Here is a 23,731-nt window from a genome sequence, read left to right on the forward strand (position 1 = left end):
TTACTGCCAGTATCACTTCAATCCTTCCCAGTCAGTACTTGTTATAGAAGGAGATGACATTGAGAATATAAATCAAGCTCTCCAGAAGGTCTCCTATATCAACTCAAGACAATTTCCAACCTCAGGCATTCGCCGTCTAAGAGTCTCATCCAAAGTCCAGTAAGTTAAATTCATTAAGCTTGACTAAACCAGAAGTACATCAGTAAATTTCATATCAAATGATGACATGCAAATAACATTTATCAATAAAATTGGAACTTTAATGGTTTGGCCAACAGGTTAAGAAGTACTTTTAGTTTTATAATGAAATAACTAAATAACTATGGAGTCATTCTTTAATTCCGATTTGCCCACTGACTTCAGATAGAGTTCTGGATAAGTGTGAAATGGCCTCCTGATGCATTCAGTATAAAATGGATGATTAGGTTCTTGATGCACATTTAACAAGATAGCTATATCAAACCCATTAAGTATCAATTTGAGTGCGTAATGTAAACTGCATAACAATTAGAAGCCATCTAATCAGGTTTAACCATTGACTGTTTGTGATATGTTATTTAAGCGTTTAAATGGTATGTGTGCATTGACCTTTCTAAAGATCGTGCCTGCTAATGATATGCTCTGCTACCCATAAGCAATTTGAGAAATTGTGCTCCTAATGTTCACATGGGACCAAGTAGTTCCATAGATGGACAGTGGATAGACATGAAAAGGCAAATATACAGATACTCTGAAAACAATACATCGACTGGTTGAATTGTTTTTCCTTAGACTGTGTGTTTCTTGCAAAGGAAGATTGTATACTAAAACCTCTTCCATGAAGTTAATGAATAATATATTTTTCAGATGTTTTGGTGAAGATACCTGCATTAGTATCCCAGATATAGATGCCTATGTAATGGTGTTTCAGGCCAAGGAGCCCAAGATTACAATAAGTGGAATGGATCATTTTGCAAGACCGGCTGTAGAATTTGAACATGAAGGAGGTGTGATTCTTTTACCGGATATCAGAATTGTCAGCACAGTCACTAAAACTGAACATCCTCCTGACTTGAAGGAAACCGTGGATAGAGGTTTGTGGTTTTCATTTTAAGATTATGATTTCTATAACAGTAGAGACTGCTAAGTAGCAGTAAAAAGAATGACACCCTGCTGAGAAAAATGCCTCTCACATACTTAGTGTTAAAGAACAGACCCAGCTAAATTGCTCCAGATGTAGTTGGAGTTACATAGACTTCTGTAGTACAAAAGTGTTTTAGGTACACTGTAAGGCCACTGTATGTTCTGCAGTGTGGGTATGGCTGAAGTCATTTGGCTGTCTTGTATCCTTAATTAATGGCTTCCCCCAGTACAGTGTACCACAAATTGGAGATAAGAAAGTATAACTTATTACATAGGAATAGCCACTACTTTTTGTGCTTTACAGCTATCCTATGGGAGGAGGAAGATGCAGAGATGCATTGGCAAAGCTGCCTTGTGCAGTTCATCCAGTGGGGGGTGTTAGGACAACCACCCTACTTAAGGCAGCTCTTCCTCTCCTGGGCCTCCTTTCTCCAGCAGCAACAGTCTTCCCAGTGGGGTACATGACAGGTAGGATTAGCTTGTCACTTCTTAGAAGCCAAGCAGTAATTGTTCAGGTTTCCTTTGGAATTGGCCAAGTGCATAGTGCCAGACACCTTGGGTTTAATATTCTTCCATTGATTGTTTTTAATTAAAGAGGTCAAATTGGCAGGTTCGGTATAGAGAGCAGGAAAGGAAAAGACAATGATGAGCACCCTGGCACTTCAGATTGGTAAAGAGAGGTTTACCTGGACCAACCTCTCAAAGATTACTAGCTCGAGGAGACACAGGGAAGGAACCCAACCCTGGGGCACCAATGGCATAATTAACCCTAATGCAGGGGTGGGCAACTTTGGGAGGTCTGTGGGGCATTTTTGTCCCCTGTCCCCCACCTCTGTGGTTGGCAGTCTGTTGTATGACCTGAAAAGGATGTTTTCAGGGGAACAGGGGGAAACGGGGAAAATGGCATCCGTAGCACTATCGAGTACAAAAAAGGTCAAAAAGCTAAATTTGACCTTTTTTGGCACCCTTTAGTGCTAAAGATGGCATTTTTCACTTAAAATATATTGGGGGGGGGAGGGGGCTGCACCAGAGAGCAGAGGGGCTCTATGTGACTGTGTGGGCCACATGTTGGCCACCCTTGCCCTAAAGTTTATTGACTCAGGACTGGTGACACCTAACGGTATTTCTTTGCACACACACAAGGAGTGTGGGCACTTAAGAACACCAACCAGTTTAAAATCTATCCACTTCTTAGAACCAGGGTGGTGTTGCCCATTTGAAATGAGTGGTGGGAGTAGGTGTTCCTGGCCTTCACCTTGATGGACAGCAGAATTCATACTGAAAGGATGGAGCTGATTTAAGTAATCATGTGCTTGTTAGACTTTGTATAAATACAGTTGTGTCCCATAATATAACCCATACCTAGCGCCCGTATCTTCATTCCAGGGTTATGAAAGCAATATTGGTAGGTAATTACCCAAATTCAGGCTGCGATTGTATGCATATATAAGTTCACTGAAGCTTACTTCCAAGTAAGCAGGCATAGGATGACATTACATATCTCTATTCTTGGCTCAGTAGTTAACTTTCTAGAGTACAATGCAATGATAAGCAATAGGCCTGCTGCAAATAAATCATGACAAGCCAGGCTCATTTTTAAATCTATTTCCCATATCTTCGGGTTTGTTCAGAGTATTGAATGAAAAACTCATAGCACTTAAATTCATACGGATCAAATTGTGCACACAGTCATTTTTTGCACTTTACAGTCTATAATGTGATGATTCCAGTAATCAAATGAAGGCTTCCACCTATCAAAGAAAGACTGCCTCCGAATTATTAGCTGCCGCACTGTAATCAAGTCACTGGCCTAGAGGAAAAGTAATAGTGTATATTTTAAATTAGAGTTTAATTTTTAAGTCTATATATATATATAAAAAGAGATGCAAATGGTTGTAGGTTGCTGATGATGGAGATAAGATAAACCAGTATTGCCAATAAACTAGAAAGTTCAATAAGAAAGACAATAAAGTTCAGCAAAAAAATAATGAAACTTGTTCATTTTTCCACTCAAACCCTCCCACCTCTGTTTTCCTTTTTCATAGTGATAGAGATGATTTCATCTTTCATTTCTGATTATTTCTGATCTTTCTGGCATTATCTTTGACTATTTCCTTTCTCCCTTCAGATGCTGCTAGACCTCTGCTTATGCTGTTCATATCCAATCTCCTCATCCATCCCCACCTCTCTGGGCATCTCTACACCAGCCTAAAATTCTGCATTTAAAACAGGGCTTTCTGCTTCTGTTTTAAATGCAGGAGCATGATGACTCCCTTTTTTGTGTGCTTCCTTTCCCCCCACCCCTTTCCCCCTCTTTCTCCCCATATCTGAGTCTTCCATTATCTTTCATTGATCTCGCTCCTCTTCTTGCCGCTTTTGCTCTTTTCATGGAGGAAACTGAAGTGGAACGCAATGGGGTAATTTGATAGCTCATTATCTGGGATCTATTTTTAAAAAGAACAAATGGTATTTAGTGCAGGAGATGCCTTGGAGGTTCACAGCGTCATGTAAAGAGCCTGCAAACTTCTGTGAAGGAGCAATCTCAATCTCAGGATAAAAGCTCAGTGTGAAGGAGCTCTCTCTCTCTCTCTCTCTCTCTCTCTCTCTCACGCACACTCGTGCACACACACACACACACACACACATTTCTCTTGTATCCACAGCTAACCCATGCCTTGCTCATGTGTATTACAAAGTATTGGCCTGCTCCTAAAGACACAATACAATACAATATTACTGGGTTAAACTGGATCACAGCTTTCTTAAATGGCTTATCTGCAAGAGTAATCTCAGCTAGGGATGGGTGAGAAATTCACTCTGTCTGAATTTTTATGCAAATTTACCAAATTTGCACACGCCAAACCAATGAGGGAGGGGCCATAGCTCAGTGTGACAGAGCACCTGCTTTGCATGCAGAAGGTCCCAGGTTTGATCCTTGGCTTTTCCAGGTAGGGTGAGGAGAGAATCCTGCTTGAAACCCTGGAGAGCAGCTGCCAGTCAGGGTCGACAATACCGGGCTAGATAGACCCATGGTCTGACTCAGTATAAGGCACCTTCCTATGTTCCTAATGAGCAAACTGGGACTGAATTATGCACCAAAATTTGCACTTTCTGAAATTTGATGCACATTTGGGAAAAGAGCACACTGTCAGGAGTGCCCTAGCTGCCTCTTACAGTCATCTCCAATAGCCAACTCAAGACATGAGGCTTTATTCCTTTTACAACTTAATGACTCTTTCAGATGCTAATCACCAGTGACTAAGCAAGGAACAGCCCTGGGGAAAGATAGCAGAGTAGCCTATGCTCCAGGTAAGGCAGTTGGTCCCTGTTTGAAGGAGAATCACAGGAAGACCCTGAACTTATGGGCTAGGGAGAGATCCTCCCTCTTTCCCTTGGGTCCTCGGGACGCGACCGTTGCTTGCGCGTCAAACGAACGCTATATCTCCATCTGTTGTCGCTCCCTGCGTTGGCGCCGAGCGTCCAGCAAGCCCCCCTCCAGCGCTCTCTCACTGCCAGGGTCACTATCTATCCCAGGAATGCTGGCAGGAGGGATCTCTGCCAGCTGCTGTGCTTGTGAGAGATGAGCGAGCTCCTCTCCCATGGATTGCTGTTCCTCCTCAGAATCAGAACTGCTCTGGGGTCCTATTGGCTCAGTTTCCACCCTGACACACACAAACATCCATATACTATGGAAAAGTGCAAAAAGAAAAGCACAGAGTAAAAAAAACCCCAAACATACAGAAATGAATGAGAAAATAGAAAATAGTTTGAAAAATGCATATATTAGCAAAAACTGCACATAAAAATGCATACATTATGTATGCAAAAATGCATATATTAGGAGAAGTGAACATGAAAATGCATATAATTTCCATGTGGACTTCTAGAAATAAAATAGATATTAGTATTAGTATTGTACATTGATGTAGAATCAGGCCAAACCAAAATGAGAAACTGAATGGAACCAAACTTGAGATTCACCCATCCCTACTCCCAACTGACCCACTTTCTCCCATCCCCAGTGCAGACTAACTAATGCTAAGATGAGACGTAGGGAAATCACTATGGCCTGTGGTTTTTCTTGCTTAAGCAATGCTACACAGGCTCAAAGCCTCAGCAGAGTACTGTCATCTCCTGCACTGACACAAGAAGCAGGGGAGGATGTTGTTGGCAAAAGCATATGCCAGAGACGGAGGTAGGGCACCTGAAATAGGCCCCCTATGCTGTCGTCTGATGGGTCGGACTGGTTGGATCCTTTGTGTCCTTTAGTCCTTCCCCCTGACCCCCAAGCTTCATTCCTCTGAGGGGCTGGGGCAAGGGCAAAATCAACCTTGCACATAGCAGCATGCAGTCAAGCATGGTGCAAGTGGTCATCTCCACCTCAGTCTCTTTAGAATTCATCTAGGGCACAATCCTACGGCCACTAGACAGCGGCTAGATGGCCATGGGATTGGTCAGTTTCCAGAAACTGACCATGGAGCCCATGCTCTGAGGTTGGTTCCTGGAGAACCACCTCCCTGCCTCCTCCCCCGCCGCCTCGTAAGTAGCATGGGATGTCCCTGGGCTCCTTGCTCAGAAGAACAGTATGGAGCGGGGCAAAAGGGGGCATTTCCAGGAGTGGGGAGGGTCGGGGAGTGCAGAAGTGCAGGTACGACGCTTCCTACACATCGTCCGGCCTCCCCCTCCCCACTCTGAGCTGCCGCAAATGCAGGGCGGCCAGAGCACTCCGCCCGCCTTGCATTGGATAGGCGGTCGCCTCCAAGTTCGGAGGCAGCTGCCTGTCCTGATAGGATTGCTCCCTTAGCTGTCTTTCCCTGATAAGTGTGACGCTGATTATACAATGTAACAAGTTAACCAGGGTGGCTATTGAGTGTCTATTACTAGAATTTATTAAGAACAGATTAAGCAAACATTTCTCATGAATCATGTTATGATCAATTCATGTTTACTTCCAGAATTATGTCTTTCAAAGCTTCAGAGAAGCTGAGATCTTTAATGATGAGGGAGTTCATATATCTAAAAAAATGTTTGTATAGTAATTCAAAGTACTAGTTTTCTAATTTGTCTTCATACCAGTGCTCAGAAAGCATTCTGAATGCAAAGTTCACATTAAAATTACTTTATGATTTATTTTTATTTATTACATAAATTTATATACTGCTTTCTAGTGAACTGTCAAAGTGGTTAACAGAATAATAAAAATATAACGTATAACAATAACGGCACAATAAACTAATCACAGTGGTTGATTATAACCATACTGGCTGGATCACCCCTTGGGCAAAGCCTGCATGAAGAGGCAGACCTTGAGCAGACATCAACACAGAAGATCAACACAGAAGACATCTGCCTCATGTCATTGGGGAATGCATTCCAGAGAGTGGGTGCTGCTGCCACTGAAACCACTTGAGCTTCTAGTGACAAAGATGGATCTAGGAGCATCTCCAAGCTACACACCTGTTCCTTCAGGGATAGTGCAACCCCATCCAGGACAGGCAACTGACCTATTTCCCAGACCTCTGACCCACCTACCTACAGTGCTTCCATCTTGCCAGGATTCAAAGTCAGTTTATTGGCCTTCATCCAGCTCAACACTGTGTCCAAGCACTGTGCAGGCACTTCAGAGCCTGCACAGCCACACCTTATTCAGATGTTATGGAGAAACAGAACTGGGTGTCATCCCCATACTGATGGCACCTCAGTCCAGATCCTCAGATCTCACTCCCAATGGCTTTATATAGATATTAAAAACCACTGGAGACAAAATAGTGGCCTGTGGCATCTCATAGAACAAGTGCCAAGGGGCCAAAGTGCACTCCCCCAGCACTACTCTTTGACACTGATCCCATAAGTAAGAGTGGAGCCAGAGTAATACAATACCCCCAGTACACATCCCATGGAGCTGGTCCAGGAGGATACCATGGTTGATGGTATCAAAAGCCACAGACAGACTGAGTGAGAAGAGCAAGGTTGCTCGTCCTTTGTCCCTTTCTCAATAAAAGCCATCCAACTGGGCAGTCAAGACCAATTCAGTCCTAAAACCAGGCCTGAACCCAGACTGGAATGGGTCTAGATAACTGGTTTCGTCCAAGAATGCTTGCAGTTGTCCCACCACAACCCTCTCAATCATGTTCCATAGAAATGGAATATTCACAACTGAGTGATAGCTATCACAAATCCTTGGGTCCAGGGATTTCTTCAGGCTTCTTCAGGAGCACCTTCTTTACCACTTGTTAGCAACTTGTTGATAGCCTACTATGTTACAAACAAAGCATGCAAGTCCATAATAGTCATATGCTTGTCTATAGTCATAATAGTCATAGTCATAATTGTCATAGTCATAATAGTCATATGCATACCCTGCTGTTATTAATTATAGCTAGAAAAAGTAGAATGCTGCAGTATATGTTGAAAACTAACATTCTTTCTTAACATTGAATGATGATACTTTTTCTGTCATGTATTTCAGTTAAACTACTTTTCTGTATGAATTAGTTTCTTTTATAGTTAAAAATGTGAAAAGTTCATTTCCTAGCATTTGTAAATATATATTTGATGCAGTTGAGGGAATTAATGCAAATATGACTCATTCATTCCTCAATCTAAAAGTGATCAAAGATGACTTCTCAGGGAACATCCAAACAGTTAGAGCAATTAGGACATGGAGATGGTTTGCCTACACTTCTTATCTCCAGGACCACTTTTGTTTTTACTAGGACCCTTAGAGCCAATTTAAACATTACAGCTTCCACACTGAGGTTCCTGAGAAGCTCTTCCCTATGGTTGCACTGCATGCAGATTAACAATCCTCAGCACCCAAATATCATGCAGCATTTGTAAACCAGCACCATTGCTGCCAGGCTTGCAGCCCTGGCTTGCAGACACTGCATGCAGTTCAAACAACAGAGATCATAGGGAGTTTTTAGATGTTTACCCAGAACATAAGAACCACCATGCTGAAGGGTTTTTCAGTAATCTTATGTGGGGCCGTAACATTTAGATCAGCCCTTAGTAACTGTAGAAAGAAGTTTCTACAACAGAAATTCCCTTTTTAAAAATGTATCCCATGAGAGAGAGGGTGTTAAAGTCAATTTTCCAGCTACTTGATGCCAAGTGGACCAGACAGCGAAGTACGAAATTTGCAAGCTTTTCTGTGACAAGATAGTTGTTATTCTCTATAGTGAAGTAGAGTGAATTTGCATCTTAGGTTTTACAAGTGTTGCCATTAATGGTTATGAAGTTCTACAAACAGATGGTACAGGATCCCCTCTCATTCTTTAAGCCAGAATGTAAAAGAGAAGATGTACTATCACATGGTAAAGCCTAATTTGAACGTCTATAGCTTCTTCACACATTTTATCTTAAGACTCCGACCATAAAGACTTAATGAATGTAACAACAAGTCAGCATTTTTCCCTCCACTTCCCCCAACTTGCTTTTTGTAACATCTTGGCTGATAAAGAGATCTGGAGATTTCAAAAGTTTGCACATGTTTGGGACCTTGTCTTGGCCTTAAAAAGGTATTGCCCTAATACGGATTTTGGAATTGATCATAAACAGAGGTATTGCTCGAGTTCAAAATTCCTTGCTTACAAGTATCAATGTATTGCATTTTGTATTGTTTAGTTGGTGTCAATGCACATTGACAACCAAACAGCAAAATTATCTACATGTAAATATGTTTCTAAGATTAATTTTCTGTTTTGTATATCCCAGATACTTCCAGGGCCTATATTGTGCTACAGTGCATCTTATAATTGTCCTAGCATTTTATGTCCCAGTCAGTCAAGTGTCACTTACTTTAGTTTTATTATTGTAGGCATCATTTCAAATACCCTGAGTTATTCAAGAATTGTTCCTATAGAAAACTGATAGCTTAGCTTCACAGTGAATAGTATCAACATAACTTCTTTTTAAAGTCTGATTCTTTTGGATATCTCTTTTTTTCTGTCCTCAGTTCATAAGCCAGTTATGTTAGAAGAAATGCACCACAACTTGGATTTTTGTGACATTTTAGTAATTGGGGCAGAACTGGACCCCAGGCAAGAGTGTTTAGAATTAGATGGAAAAGAACTTCAAGGAAAACATTTAGATTCTACAAATTCTACATCAGGCTATTCAATATATGGTATGGTTCATTTTTTTATCATCTTCTTTCATTTCTATGTGTTAATGAGTTTAAAATTAAGTGTCTAGGCTGTGCTTTGGAAGCTGTAGCCTTACGTTTAAGAAAAAAGAAGAACTCATTAGCATGCTGCACAGTAAAGAGCCCCAAATCCATTGAATAAGTATTTGTTCTCTGACAGTTGTGCTAGAGAGAGAAGAATCTGCCTTCCTTTTAATGTAAATCTCTGATTATTGGTGACTTCCAAAAGTAAACAGGTAGATTCTTTATGTTTTTCCTTATGAGACCAGACTTTCCTTTTTTAAATCCAAAGTAATAATCTTGTGCGTGGACATTTTCCTGTTTCTCTGAACAGATGCAACCCTAAAGATGAATGTCATTTCTGTCATACACATGCTTCTGCTCTCCACATGTTGAATGAAATAGCCTTTCCTGCACTAGAAAATTATTCATACTTGTACATTCAAAACATTGACACGAAGAATATCGGTTGATAATGATGTCATTGTGCGATGTGGGAAACCCAAGCGCCTCTTGTGAAATCATCGTTATTGAACCAATGTTGGTGATGATATGTCTGTTTATTCTCATTATAGTTTCCAAACATATAGGATTGTCCTTACTTACTGTCATCTGAGCCACAAGCTTTTAATGTCGTATTTTGACATTCGTCTTATTAAATCTACTTTATTTGCCACAAGCACATAACAAATTTTCTTTCATAGCTATGGCGTTTTCCTTGTGCATTTCCCTTCACTTACTAATACTGTGTTGCTGCTTCAGGTGTGGACACAATGAAAAACTATGAACAGGTCTTGCGACAAGTTCGCTATCGTAATTGGCACACATCTTCCATTTTTGACAGGAAGTTTAGAATCAAATGTTCAGAGCTGAATGGGCGTTACACCAGCAATGAATTTAATCTAGAGGTAAGTCATGTGTTAAAACCATGTTGATAATTCTTTCCACATTAGAAAAGGAGTTCCTATGTTCTCCTTAACTACTGGACAGTAAGTGTTTGCATCTATTTATGTATACTGAATTTCCACTTAAGGTAGTGGGGATATTTCTTTCTTCTTTTATTTAATGTTTAGAGCCCTCACCTTCAGTATATTCCCAGGGCCCAGTTCCAGTGCAACACTGCCTAATAGCCTGACGCACCATCAAACCTTCCTCCTCCCTCAGCTTATGAATTCCCCCCTAGCATAACTATGGCTCAGCATTACACAAAATGGCTACTAATTGTTATTATTGTCTCTTGAAGACATTGTTATTTTGAGAGGCCTTCCTTGAGTGACCAGCCGTGGTTTATTAAGTTCAGAATCTGTTCCTTTTATAATGTTTTAATTGTTTTAATAAGGTGTTTTATTCTTTTATCTTGTTGTTCACCATTCTGAAATCTTTGATGTGGAGTGATATATAATTATTCATCATCATCATCATCATCATCATCATCATCAATACTAATATCCCTAGTTGTATTTACTAATGCAGTCCATGGTTACTACTAATTAAACATAGTTAGCTTTTGAACCAGAGGGTGAAACCAGCCTGGTTTTTGCCAGCTGTGTTTATACAAAAAAGATTTACTTTAGAAAGTTTTGCTTCTTTTAACATGATGATCAGCACACTCTGGTGCTTGTTTCTCGTATGTGCCAAGTATATCAATCTATGCAGTAGACACTTTGCAGCTTGTGTCTTAAGCTAATGAGGTAGAGCACGGCTGCTGCTTCTGCAATGACTATATGAAATGTTGCAGATGGCTCTAAAGTCATGAGCCATCAAGACTTCTGTCCTTTATATTCTTGCATACAATCCTGTTTTAAACACCTTGCTCAACTCCAGCACCAGTTGCAAGGTTATTTTCCCTCTATAAATTAAATTTATTGTCGACATAAGTGAGCCTTCATTGCAGTGTGAGTGATAAGTGGTTTCTACTGCATAAGCAAACACAACATGTTAAAAACTCCCAATCTTGTGACTTCTGTAAGCTATGAACCTGACCATTTTTAATCACCCTCCATTTCAGTTTAAGCTGGGCTGTGTTGAAAGCCAATGCATAGACTAGCTATTGTGATATGAATCTAGTAGAAATAGTAGAATAGTAGAATTATAATGTGGTTAAAGGCACATCACAGCATGTTTGCCCAGCACTTCTGTACAACAGAGAGGCATTGATTTTAGTTAGGGATGGGGGAGAAATTAATTTGATTCACATTTTAATGTAAACTTACATAATTCGCTATTCTTGAACCAATATGCCAACTAAAATGAAGCTATAAATGAAATTCTGACCCATTTGCCTAGGCCAAACTCAACAGGCACAGTTATTCCTAGCATGCCGTACCTGCCTGCTATATAGGAACTGGTAAAAAAACAAAAAAAGAGGTGGCAACCCTAACTCAGCACCATAAACATGGTTGAATTCACAAGGTTTCAAACCCAGACTATTAAGAGCAAAGTGCTCAAAGCTCTGTTGGTTTTGCTTTCTCCCACATTATTTAATCTTACATTCTTTCCTTCCTGAATATGAAAACATCTGCCAATTTTGGTAAATTCTTATAAAAAACAAACTGAAATGAAATGATAACCCATCCCTATGCCCTAAAAGCCTCAATCTAGCCTGTGAACAGATTGTGCAACCTAGATGGGACACTCACTGCACCCTACTTTACTTACTAGAGGTGGGAGAGGTGAGGATCCCATTTAGACTTGAAGGGGTATAGTTTACATTGAAGACTAGACCCTTTTGCTTATACGTGATGCATCTGAGGTATCTGGGAATCACAGAAATGGTACTTTTATGAAATTTTGTATTAGCCAATTGTAAAAATAAAAAATAAAAAATCAGGATACCACTTCATCTATAATCAGCTTTTCTTCATCTATACCTGCTCAAAATCTGACGCTTTTCAAGTGCTTGTCTTGTGAATACTAAGCTTTTCTAGCCAACACCTAGAAAACACCTAGAAAACCTAGAGGTGTTTTTTACACCTCTCTGTCCCTTGACTTGCCACTCTCAATGTAGATAGCTTCTCACTTCAAGAGCAACAGCTGCTGACTGTGGCAGCCCTTGTCAGAGACATTATCCAGTGCATGAGAGGAACTGAAAAGGGATGAGAGCAGGCAGATGGAAGGGATAGAAAACAAATGGAAGACAGAACTAAAATTGCAACTGCCCTCTTATCATCAGTCCATTCTCTTTTTGATCTTTCTTTCATCCTTTCTCTGGGTAAAACAACATTTAAATCAGTTTTACTAAGTGCTCACAGCATCCTTACAAGTACGGGAAGGTACCAAGTGGGATTTCCTTCCACTGAATTGGGAGATCCTGCTTGCAGACTTCACAGTAGTAAGTGTGCCATTCATATCTCTGATAGCTATGCTTCATTCAGTGTAAGGAGATGTTAACTGGTACATTGCTCCTTACATTCAGAGCCATCCCATTTTGTTTTAATAGCACCTCCATTTCGCACTGGAACATGACTGCTATTCCAGCACTCTTCTCTGCTTGTCTTTCACCCATCATTACTACCTAGCCTACTTTCTAGAGTGCTCTTCTTTACTATAACCCAGCCTATATACTAATAGTGAACTCAATTCTCTGAGTGCTAATGGAGCCAAAACAGCATCATCCATGCACAATAGGAAGGTGCCAGCAGGCTTGGGGGAAGCCCGAGGTTTTCAGAAATACAAAAAAGAAAAGAAAAAATAACTTATATCCAATCAGATCTTAATGCCACAGTTGTGGCAGTATCTAGACAGATGTTCGGATCACCATCTAGTCAGGTTTGGAGGGATCAGTTTCAAGGTGTTGCAGCCTGAGAAGTGGACAAGACACTTGAATTGATCCGTCCCACTATGTATAGGCTTAACCCTTGCCTGATATCTTGTCTGATAAGATCCAGCATGGGAGGTGGGGTCCAGGGATGATGAACGCTTCATTATGTCCTGGGGTGATGCCTGCCACCTTGAAAGAGATGATAGCATGGCCACTTCTGTCCTGTTGCGTATATTTCCTTTTGGAGCAAAGTGCTCAAGAAAGTGGTGGCTAGTTAGCTTCAGTTGTTCTAGATTGTCTAGATCCACTCCCGTCTGGTTTCAGGTTGGGGTTTGGGGCCAAAGCAGCCTTGTTCCCCCTGATGGATAATGTGCTCTTGGGGAGAGACGGGGAATGTGCAACCCTGTTGATGCTCTTGGATCTCTCAGTGGCTTTTGATACCATCAACCATGGTATTAATTGGACTGGCCCTGCAAGGTGAGGAAGGAAGTTCTGAAGAACTTTCACCCAGAGGAAGTTCTGAAGAAGCAAACTGATACAACTTCTGTCTGATGCAAACTTTTCTACTAGAATTTTAGACATAGATTGAAAGGCATGCTTTGGAATGCCTTCTCATCTGTAAGATTAATCCTCTTTTTCTTTACTTCTAGGTTAATATTCTACATAACTCCAACTCTAATATCATGGAATATGTAAATCATATGGTAATACAGCCACAGTTTCTCCAATCTATCCATCACCCAGAGGAAAGCCGAAACAATATTCATGGCTCAGGTATTTCAAATGTATTAAGAAGATAAGAATTGCTTTGCTGGATCAGACCAAAATCCATTTAGTTCAGCATTCTGTTTCTGGCAGCAGCCAGCCAAATGTCATTTGGTTTCTCAAGCAGGGTGAGAAAATGATGGCTTTTGCCTGCTATGTGCCCCCAGCACCTGTCATTCAGAGGACTACTGCCTCTGCACATTGTATACGTGGACCTGTCATGGGTAATAGTCACTGCACAACTGATTTTCCATTATTTTTCCATTACTGAGTCCCAGTATTGGAGAAAAGGCGGGATTTTATTATTATTAATAATAATAATAATAATTTTGTTTTAGTTCTGTAAAAAGTGTGTGAGAGAAGCCTCTTACAACACATGAGCAGAGCAGGGCAGTGCTGACTAGTCCCATCCCTGATGTTGCACGCAACAGCTAACCCCACTCCTTGGCACTGATGTGTGCAACGTAAATGTCAGTACCTGCAGATGTATATGCCAACATAAGAACATAAGAAGAGCCATGCTGGATCAGACCAAGGGTGCATCTGGTCCAGCATTCTGTTCACACAGTGGCCAACCAGCTGTTAACCAGGGACCCCCAAACAAGGCATGAACCTTCCCACCCATGTTCCCCAGCAACTGGTGTACATAGGCTCACTGTCTCTGGTACTGGAGGTAGCACGTGGCCATCAAGACTAGTAGCCATTGATAGCCTTTTCCTCCAGGAATTTGTCTAACCCCCTTTTAAAGCCATCCAAACTGGTGGCCCTCACTACATCCCCTGGTAGTGAATTCCATAGTTTAACTATGCACTGTGTGAATAAGTACTTCCCTTTACCTGTCCTGAATCTCCCACCAGTCAGCTTCATAGGATGACCCAGGATCTAATATTTTGAGAGAAGGAGAAAAATGTCTCCCTATCCACATTCTCCACACCATGCATAATTTTGTACACCTCTATCATGTATCCCCTTGCCCTCCTTTTTTCCAGGCTAAACAATCCCAGCTGTTGTAACCTTCTCTCATAGTGGAGATGCTCCAGCCCCTTGATCATTTTAGTTGCCCTTTTCTGCACCTTTTCCAGCTCTACGATATCTTTTTTTAGGTGTGGTGACCAGAACTGCACACAGTATTCCAAGTGTGGTCGCACCACAGATTTGTATAGGGGCATTATGATGTTGGCAGTTTTATTCTCAATCCCTTTTCTAACTATGGGTAACATGGAATTTGCCTTTTTTACAGCGGCTGCACACTGGGTTGACATCTTCATTGAGCTGTCCACCACAAACCCAAGATCTCTTTCTTGGTCAGTCACCGCTAGCTCAGATCCCATCAGGCTATACTTGAAGTTGGGATTTTTTGCCCAACATGCATCAACATGCCAAGGGTGGGGCTAGATGGAAGGGCCACACTCCTGGCTCACCATTTGATAAAAATGTCTGAGGGGTTCGTTTGCATAGTGCTCATGAGTCGGTACCATTTAGGAATATTGGCAGGCTGTTCCATGCACAAAAGACAGCTCAAATGTGTAACCTCACCTATAGGTGAAACTGTATTTTGTCCCCACCAACTCTGCACAGTGTAACTACTTGGCTGTGATGTCCATTGTTTTTACTTTTTGTTGCCATGTCTTTCAACAACAGAAGCAATCACAGTAAGACAAGACATGTGGTGAAAATTAGAAAGCTTTCTGTATGTTGGAAATTGCTATCATTATAATGACTCTAACAACATAATTGGCTTACTTTCAGTAGATTGTTGTTGTTGTTCAGTCGTTAAGTCGTGTCCGACTCTTCGTGACCCCATGGACCATAGCACGCCAGGCCTTCCTGTCCTCCGCTCTCTCCCGGAGTGACAATAACATAGGCATATGTGCCTGTATACATGGTACAGGAAGAATATGTTAAATTACCACATTTGTATTTTGTTTCAGTACTTCCAAGCGTGGCTACTGTTGTCATAATAACCTGTGTCAGTATCCTAGTCTTCATCATAGCTCTGGGAGTATACAGAATTCGGTCAGTTTACCATCACAGCTTAAAGGAAAATGAAAGTAGTAAAGAAAATGAGATGGACTGGGATGATTCAGCCCTAACCATCACTGTCAACCCTATGGAAGTAAGTAGCAAATCCATGATGCCCTACACATTTGTGGGATTTGGCAGTTTTAGTGGTGACTCATGTCATTCATTGCCCTTTTCAGATTTTTGCCTCTCACGAAAAGCATGGAGGCAGGGAGCAGGACTGCATCTCCTTCACCCATCTTTTATGTCCGGTTGCCTGGAAGCCCCTCTTCCCAACCTTGGTGTATTCAGTGGAAGTTCTGAAAGAGATTTCTGTATAAGTATGGCTCTGCATGGTTATGTACAACATATGATCTGCAACCCTGCACAATCTGGGTTCCAGTTCATATGGAGTGCCTATACAGTCCTTTTAAACCTTCTGCAAAACAAGCAGAGGTTGGGGTGGTGGCCATGTCAGTGTCCTGCTCCCCGCTCCACACTCTACGCATTTAGTGAACTAAGGAGGTCTAATGAGTTTCTTGAAAGAGCTAAGATCACAGAATCATATACAATAAAGGTTTGCCCATTCTATTTGCTACCTTCACAGGAGTTCCCCCATCATACCCTCTCTAGATGAAACGTAGGAAGCATGCCTAAGAGCTTTATTAAACATTATGTTTGTTGAACATTCATTAAGCATTGCATTCAGCAGTGTGAGAGCTGGTGCAGTATGGTTCCTTCCCATACTCAGTAACTGCCAGTCCATTTCCAGGCCCACTTCAAAGTGCTGATATTAACATTCAAAGCCCTAAATGGCTTGGGGCCAGGTTATCTGAAGGATCGCCTCCTCCCATCTGTACCTGCCCAGACCCTAAGATCATCTTCATGGGTCCTTCTCTGGCAGCCCCTACCAAAGGAAGTGAGATGGGTGGCTACCAGGAAGAGGGCCTTTTCTGCTGTGGCATCCCAGCTGTGGCACCCCAGCTCCCTAGAGACATTCGCCTGGCACCTACATTGTACTCCTTTGGTGCCAGGTGATGACCTTTTTGTTCTCCCAGCATTTTAGCATTCTAGTCTTTTAGCTCTGCTGTTTTAAATCTGTATTTTAAATCTCTGCATTGCTGCTAGATTTTATTCTGGTTGTACTTTTATATGTAGTGTAATGCTTTCATATTTTACATTGTTCTGTGTTGCACTTTGTGGTTTCAGATTTTGTGAGCCACTCAGAGAGTTTTGGCTATTGGGCAGCATAGAAATAAATAAATTAACTAACTAACTAACTAACTAACTAACTCTAGGATGCCAAGATCATGTGGGAGAAGTCCATGCTGTGGGTCAGTCCCACACTTAGTTTGTTCCAGTTCCAATAACAGGTGGCAGTTGTGTATGGGAAGAAGCAGCAGCATGAGTTTCTCCCACATGGCCTGAACCCCCAGTGTTCCTGAGCTGCATGGAAGGAGCTACATTGCAGGCAGCAGCCTCTTCCACTAAAAGTGATATTGCAAGAGGCATCAAGATGCATCTAAAGAAAACCAGCTGTTCTATTACTTACCTTAAAATGCAGGGTTTCCCCTTTTATTGATTGAAGCCAACATTACATTGTAGTGGTGATGGTGATAATAGGAATTTTCACTTGAAACTATGTAGCTTCCTTAGTGGGAGAAGGTCTGGATCTGCCAAACTAAAGTCTGTATTTAGAGAGGTCTCTCAATGGCCTGCTGTAACTACCCAGCTGTGTTTTACTTATATCCAAAAGAACTGCATATATTGTAGATGCAATTGGCTTGTGCTACATCTCATACTGGGACAATAGCTTGGCCTCATACTGTCGTGGGTTTTTTCCTCAGGCCAGCTGGCCCAGAAAAATTTGTTCATAAACAGCTCTCTGACCGTGGGTATGCTGAGCAGGCTCAGCAGAACCAGTGTTTTCCTTGGATAAAACATAGAATCATAGGGTTGGAAGGGGCCTACAAGACCATTGAGTCCAATCCCCTGCTCAGTGCAGGAAGCCTGATTCCCAGGCAGTCTCCCACCCAAGTACTAACCAGGGCTGACCCTGCTTAGCTTCCGATATCAGATGAGTTCAGGCACATCCAGCCCTTGGAATATTGTGTTGAAATTGCTGGTTAAGCCACATGGTACTCACCGGGTGCTGTTGGGAAAGTGAATATGTCATGGTCCCAGATCTGTATCAACAGAATAGGAATGGAATGAGAATTATATTCTGATCCAAATGTTGATGAATATGTGATCTGAACACTGAGTTGTCCCAATTATAAATCTAGCTAATTAGCCCCAAATCTCTGCAAGCTAAAGGGTTCCTGACATATCAACAGTCATAAATGAGAACTTCCAATGAATGAAAGTTTCTCAAACCTCTTCTGCCTATTACTCAAGATTAAGGGGTAATCTATACTGATGGACATACAGTTCTTTTCATGTGTCTGTTCCATTCACATATAAAGCAGGGGGTGGAAGATCTGCTGCACTATCTTCCCAGGCCTTACTTCCCCTTGATTTGTTTTTCCAGGCAATTTTCTCCATTCCTGCCCACTTCCGTTATCATAGCTGGGAAGAAAGCAAACCACATTGAGCAATCAACCAGTCCATGGGGGATGTAGGGCAAGGCAAAAGGTTCACTACTCACCTCCCACAAACTCCTTATGCTATCTCCCCGCAAAAAAAAAAAAAAGGGGGGGTTTAATGCCCTATCCCACTTTATATGTGAACAGGATGAAAAAGTGGATCCTGGCCCAATCAAATGTACTTTAGTTCTTCTTTTCAAGGACACAAAACCTGGTTATTGTCAGTAAAGGTATTTGTAAATAGGACAGTTATTTTACATCTGTGTTAAAGAAAGAAGCCTTGTTTGATAATCCTGTAAGGGCATCTTACATTTTCAGTGCTTATAGTTTGACATTTTTGTCACATTTTGAATTTGATACTCATGTATTATTGCTGATGATGAGGAAGAGGATATTGAAGATACTGTGCACATATATATTATTGCTGAACACATACATACTGCGCACATGATTAGAAGTTCTCTGTGAATCACGTATTAATGGATGTCATTCATTTAGATGACTTTACCTAATTAATGATTTAATTGCATCCTGCAGAGAGACTTCAGGTCATATGTGATTGAATGACATCTCAATTACCTTAGTTGCATAGTTTCATCCATTAGTTTCTTCATTTTCCAATGGACATCACTTTCACTTATCACAGGATAGATATGTCTCCTCTACACTCCAGCATATTCTCAGTAGGTTTATAGCTGCTGTTAAATTATGGCTGTATATTGAAGCCTTTGAAGGCAGAATTCTATTCATGCAAAAGGAGCTAACTGTTTAGTACTTGATCTTCCTTTCAATATCAGGAAGCTTCAGATTTTCCAGCTACTTCCCCATTTTCTATTTAGCCTTTAAAAATAAAATGCATTTTTTCTCTTATCAGTAGCTGTCAAGGAGAAGGCCTATGGGGCCAAAGTGGTGGTGGGAAAGAGTTAATTTTACCTTGCATAGTTTTAAATGGTGTTTTAGTGTTTTAGGGTAGGAAAGAGAGTGGGATCCAGCAATGAAGATTTATAAGCCAGACACCTGGAGGGAGATGTGGGCATACCAAGATCGAAGATGTCAGGACAGAGATGTTATCAGAAGCCCAAGGTCGTAAAACAGCTTGGCCTGCCAAGAAGCCAGCACAGCTGGGGAGGTGTGAAAAGTCCAGCTCATCCTCCCTGAGAGAGGGAGGGGGGGCTGAAAGAGTGAAGGACTATATAAGGGCTGGATGCGCCTGATCTCGTCTGATCTCAGGAGCTAAGCAGGGTCAGCCCTGGTTAGTACTTGGATGGGAGACTGCCTGGGAATCAGGCTTCCTACATTGAGTGGGGGGTTGGATTCAATGGTCTTTTAGGCCCCTTCCAACCCTATGATTCTACGTCTATGTCTATGACTGGGTTTAGAATGGGATAAAAAGAGCCCTGCAGCCACTCTTCTTTGTCTGTTGGTTTCCATCTAGTCCGGGTGGAAGGTGCTGGAGCGCTGGCATTATCTAAGGATCCTACTCGGAGGTGTGATTTTCCCAAGCCCCCGTGTATTGGGTACATAACTAGTGTACATAACTAGGGTTATGTAGTCTTTTCTTGTTTTAGTCTGTGTTAGGTTTCCAAATGGGGAATTGATATTTGGGGAAATTCTAAATTGTTCTTTGTCTTGCCTCTCTTCTCATTCCCTTACCCCTTATTAGTGAATAAACATCTACCTCAAAAACCTTGCTGCTATTTCTTTTCTGGGTCAGTGCTAAATTCAGTGGCTACCATCACTTCCTTGGGGAAGGGAGGGGGTTGGAGTGTGCCTGCAGGCCAAACTGAGTTGGTCTGGAGGGACGAGAGAGTTGAGGATCAAGGGGGGCTGAGCCTGGAGATCCGGCCTTCCTTTACGGTAGCTCCTTTTTGTGTTTCTGCACTATATAGAAATATGAAGAACCTCATCGTGCAGAAGAAGAAACTGATGATGAGGAAGAGGATATTGAAGATGAAGATACAACTAGTGCTGAGTCAGATGGGAGTGAAGAAGAGGAAGAAGAAGAGGAAGAAGCCATTGGGAATAAAGCAGACAAACAAAATGCAACCAGGCAAGATCAGCTGGAATGGGATGATTCAACACTACCTTACTAGAAATCCTTAGTTCTCTTGCTCCTTTTGTATACACCAATACTGTGTATTTCTGAGTCAATCCTATTGAGTCAACCCCATTTTGGATCTATGAATTAATTGACAGGATTTAACTCCCTACTGACTACAGATGATAGAGCTGCATTGCCTGAATTTGATGTAGTTGTATCAAAACTGCTCCAGATAGTTATTCTTTTCCTAGTGTATAGGTAGTGGCACCTGGTAAAGCACAGGGTACAACCATTAATGTGTCACCCATAATAACAACATCAACCAGATGCCATCTATTACTTACCACTTTTCTACTTCCATGAACCCCCTGTTATCTTCTAAATATGAATATGCAAATGTCCTGTTCACCAGTTTATAGAGGAGACAGTCCAGCTTGCTTTTAAGAGTGATTTCTGAGAGTCCAAATATACATAAACCCTTCTGGGTTTCATTTGACTCTATGCCTGGTTAAGAACCCTGTCTCTAGAGGTAGACAAAGATGTAGGTGCTACTCCTTACAAAGGGCAAAATTCAACTGCTCATTTCCCAGTGTTCTACTTTGTGCTTAATTGCTGCAGAGGGATTCAAAATACAATAGATGGTGTGTGTGTGTGTGTGTAGGACTGGATAATCCATTTCTCTGCAAATGTTCAAATCTTGCAGGGAAAAATTCTTGTCCAGTGCACCTATTGAAACTCAACTAATGCTATGTAAAATCCCATAAACTGAAACCTTTGCTTGTGATGATTTTCCGGTGCCCTCTGCCACACAGATTAAGCAACATTATCTCATGTGAAAAATAGGTTCAACTGGAATGTTACTTTGGCTAAGACCTGTGCTTCTAATCTTCACAGAAAATCTATTCTGAGTAACCTGCATTGTAAATCATTACTTCATTGCAGTATCTTGTAACAGTACTATGCCATACCTGGGTTCGGCTGGGATTTAGACAACTGCTGTGCGTATACATTAAACAATACACGGGGGCTTGGGAAAATTTGCCCTTCTGCATGTAAAAAAAAATTCCTGATTTAATTATTGCACTTAGAATTGGTGACTGACATATTCTGTTTACTAACACACACACTTAGGAGCAAAACAAGCAATGCTACAGGCAAAAGGGATCTCATCTGAACCCAAACTAGCATTCCTTTCTTCTAAAACCTTACTTCAACAACAATAACAAAAAGCTTCAGGAGATGATTAAACACAGAACTTAAAAAGCAGAAAGAACTAGCAGAGTTTGAAAAAAAAGTAGTTTATAATATAGGATAGTTTTGCATTTTTTTCCCCTAACCACTGTATTCTGAATGTTGATGAAACACTGACAAGTCTGTGTGGTTTGTTGTGTTATTATTTTCCCTTGATATTCTTTGTGGGTCTACAGTAACATGAATGCCAAATAGTGCAGTACTTGAAGCTGTGCATCAGGGCATTTGATGCAGAAGCAAATAAGGTTATTTTGTAGCTTCTTATCTTTAATTTCATATTTTTCCTAAAGATCTTTACTTTTGATTTTTATCTCACCTGAATTTGGAGGAGTGCCATTTCATCCCCTTCTGTCACGAAAGCTTCAGTGTATAACAACAACCCCTAAAGCAGAGGTTAGAGCAGTTTGTGGGTTTGGAAGGACAATGTTTCTGCTGATAGTTTCCTTTCGCTAGGTATACATTTTAGCTCTTAGTAAATGCAACATAGGAAGCTGCCTTATACCAGGCCATATAACCCACTATTGTCTTCTCTGACTAGCAGTGGCTCTCCTTAATCTCTTAGGCAGAGGACTTTCCTGGCATCTGCTACCTGATCCTTTTAACTGAAGATGCCATGGATTGAACCTGAGACATTCTGTGTGCAAAGTATGTCCTTCACTACTAAGCCATAAAGCTCACTTATGAGAAGGGAAGAAGCAAACTGTATCCTGCTACCTGGCAGCCAAAGAATAAAGCCATGGACATTCTGGGGTTCATGGATAGGTGTGCGATTTTGAAGCTAGGTAGGGCTAAAGTGAATGTGTCTGAGTAACTGCTTTTGTCTCATTAAGGCAGTTCTGCTATGCTTTGAGCACCATGAGATTAGATGATTTACTATGTTGTACAGATGCTGTCAAGCCATTTGAGAGCCCATAGATCTTTCATATCTATGGTTTAATATGGAAACATATTAAAGCAGAAGCAAGAAAAAATCTCTCTCTCTTTCTCTCTCTCTCTCTGTGTGTGTGTGAGAGAGAGGGGGGGGATATATTAGAATATATCTCTATTTCTTCCTCAAATTAAGCTGGAAGAAAAACCTGTCTTTAAAATGGTTTTGTTTCTTTTAACAACTGATGCAAAATATTATGTTACAATGCAATAAATTAACTCTTCTCAAATATAAATTGGATTTAAACTTAAGTACTACACCAATTTCTCTTTCAATCATATTTTAGAGGTTCTACATGAAAAAAACAACTTCCGCCAAGATTACAAAACTACCAATAGGATTAGTATACTGTTTGAGAACTGCAGCAAATGCTATTAAATGCTTTATTTCACCCTTCAGTTTGCACCATAACAGTAGTCTTCATTCACATCATTGCAGTTTGATCCCTCTATTGTAGAATATTAAGGGTATGTCCAGATGGTAGCTTCTTGCATTTCTGATTTTGTGCTATAGAACAAAAACAGAAGCGTAGTGTCCCAAGTGGAAGGCTTGTAGCTCCTCCCCTGGGAAATATCCACACTCAAGGATATTTCACACACTACACAGCAACAAAACTGGTTTATTTAAGATGTAGCCACAGTCAATCCTTGTTCACTGATTACTATATTTATTTCATCCTGGCAGATGCCAGATTGGTTTCAATATTGGAGCATGACCAAAATTAGTCACACAAAATCTACAATAAAACAAACAACATCAAAAAATGTGTTCAATATATTATTATTATTATTATTATTATTATTCACATTTCTATACCACCCAATAGTCAAAGGTCTCTGGGAGGTTTCCAAAAGATTAAAAAGACAATATAAAGCATAATATAAAAACCATTTACATAGAAAACAATTTAAGCCACTCAACAATAAACAACCCAAGACTGGTTAAAAATCTTATCATATGCTGTCCAATACATGGGAGAAGAGGAAAGTCTTAAGTTGGTGGTGAAAGGATGACAATGTTGGTGCCAGGTGGACATCATGGGGAGAGCATTCCACAATCAGGGGGCCACCACCAAGAAGGCCCTCTCCCTAGTTCCCACTCTCCAAAGGTGGCAACAAGTGGGTCATGTTCA

At 41.0% G+C, this 23,731-nt stretch overlaps 1 protein-coding gene across 1 annotated transcript in view; it reads left to right on the plus strand.

Annotated features, from left to right (window-relative positions):
* The window catches only part of CLSTN2 (calsyntenin 2), a 339,779-nt gene extending 316,440 nt beyond the window's left edge, over window positions 1–23,339 (plus strand). The window contains exons 10-16 of the mRNA XM_084847086.1: window positions 11–159; window positions 847–1,073; window positions 9,080–9,250; window positions 10,031–10,176; window positions 13,679–13,802; window positions 15,725–15,909; window positions 20,269–23,339. Coding sequence (XP_084703212.1) covers window positions 11–159; window positions 847–1,073; window positions 9,080–9,250; window positions 10,031–10,176; window positions 13,679–13,802; window positions 15,725–15,909; window positions 20,269–20,472 — 1,206 coding nt within the window. The 3' untranslated portion in view covers window positions 20,473–23,339. The remainder of the gene's footprint in view (window positions 1–10; window positions 160–846; window positions 1,074–9,079; window positions 9,251–10,030; window positions 10,177–13,678; window positions 13,803–15,724; window positions 15,910–20,268) is intronic.
* The last annotated feature ends 392 nt before the right edge of the window (window positions 23,340–23,731 follow it).

This window comes from Heloderma suspectum, chromosome 3 (assembly GCF_057233095.1).
Source record: "Heloderma suspectum isolate Gila_16-S chromosome 3, 16-S_ref, whole genome shotgun sequence".
Lineage (NCBI taxonomy): Eukaryota > Metazoa > Chordata > Lepidosauria > Squamata > Helodermatidae > Heloderma > Heloderma suspectum.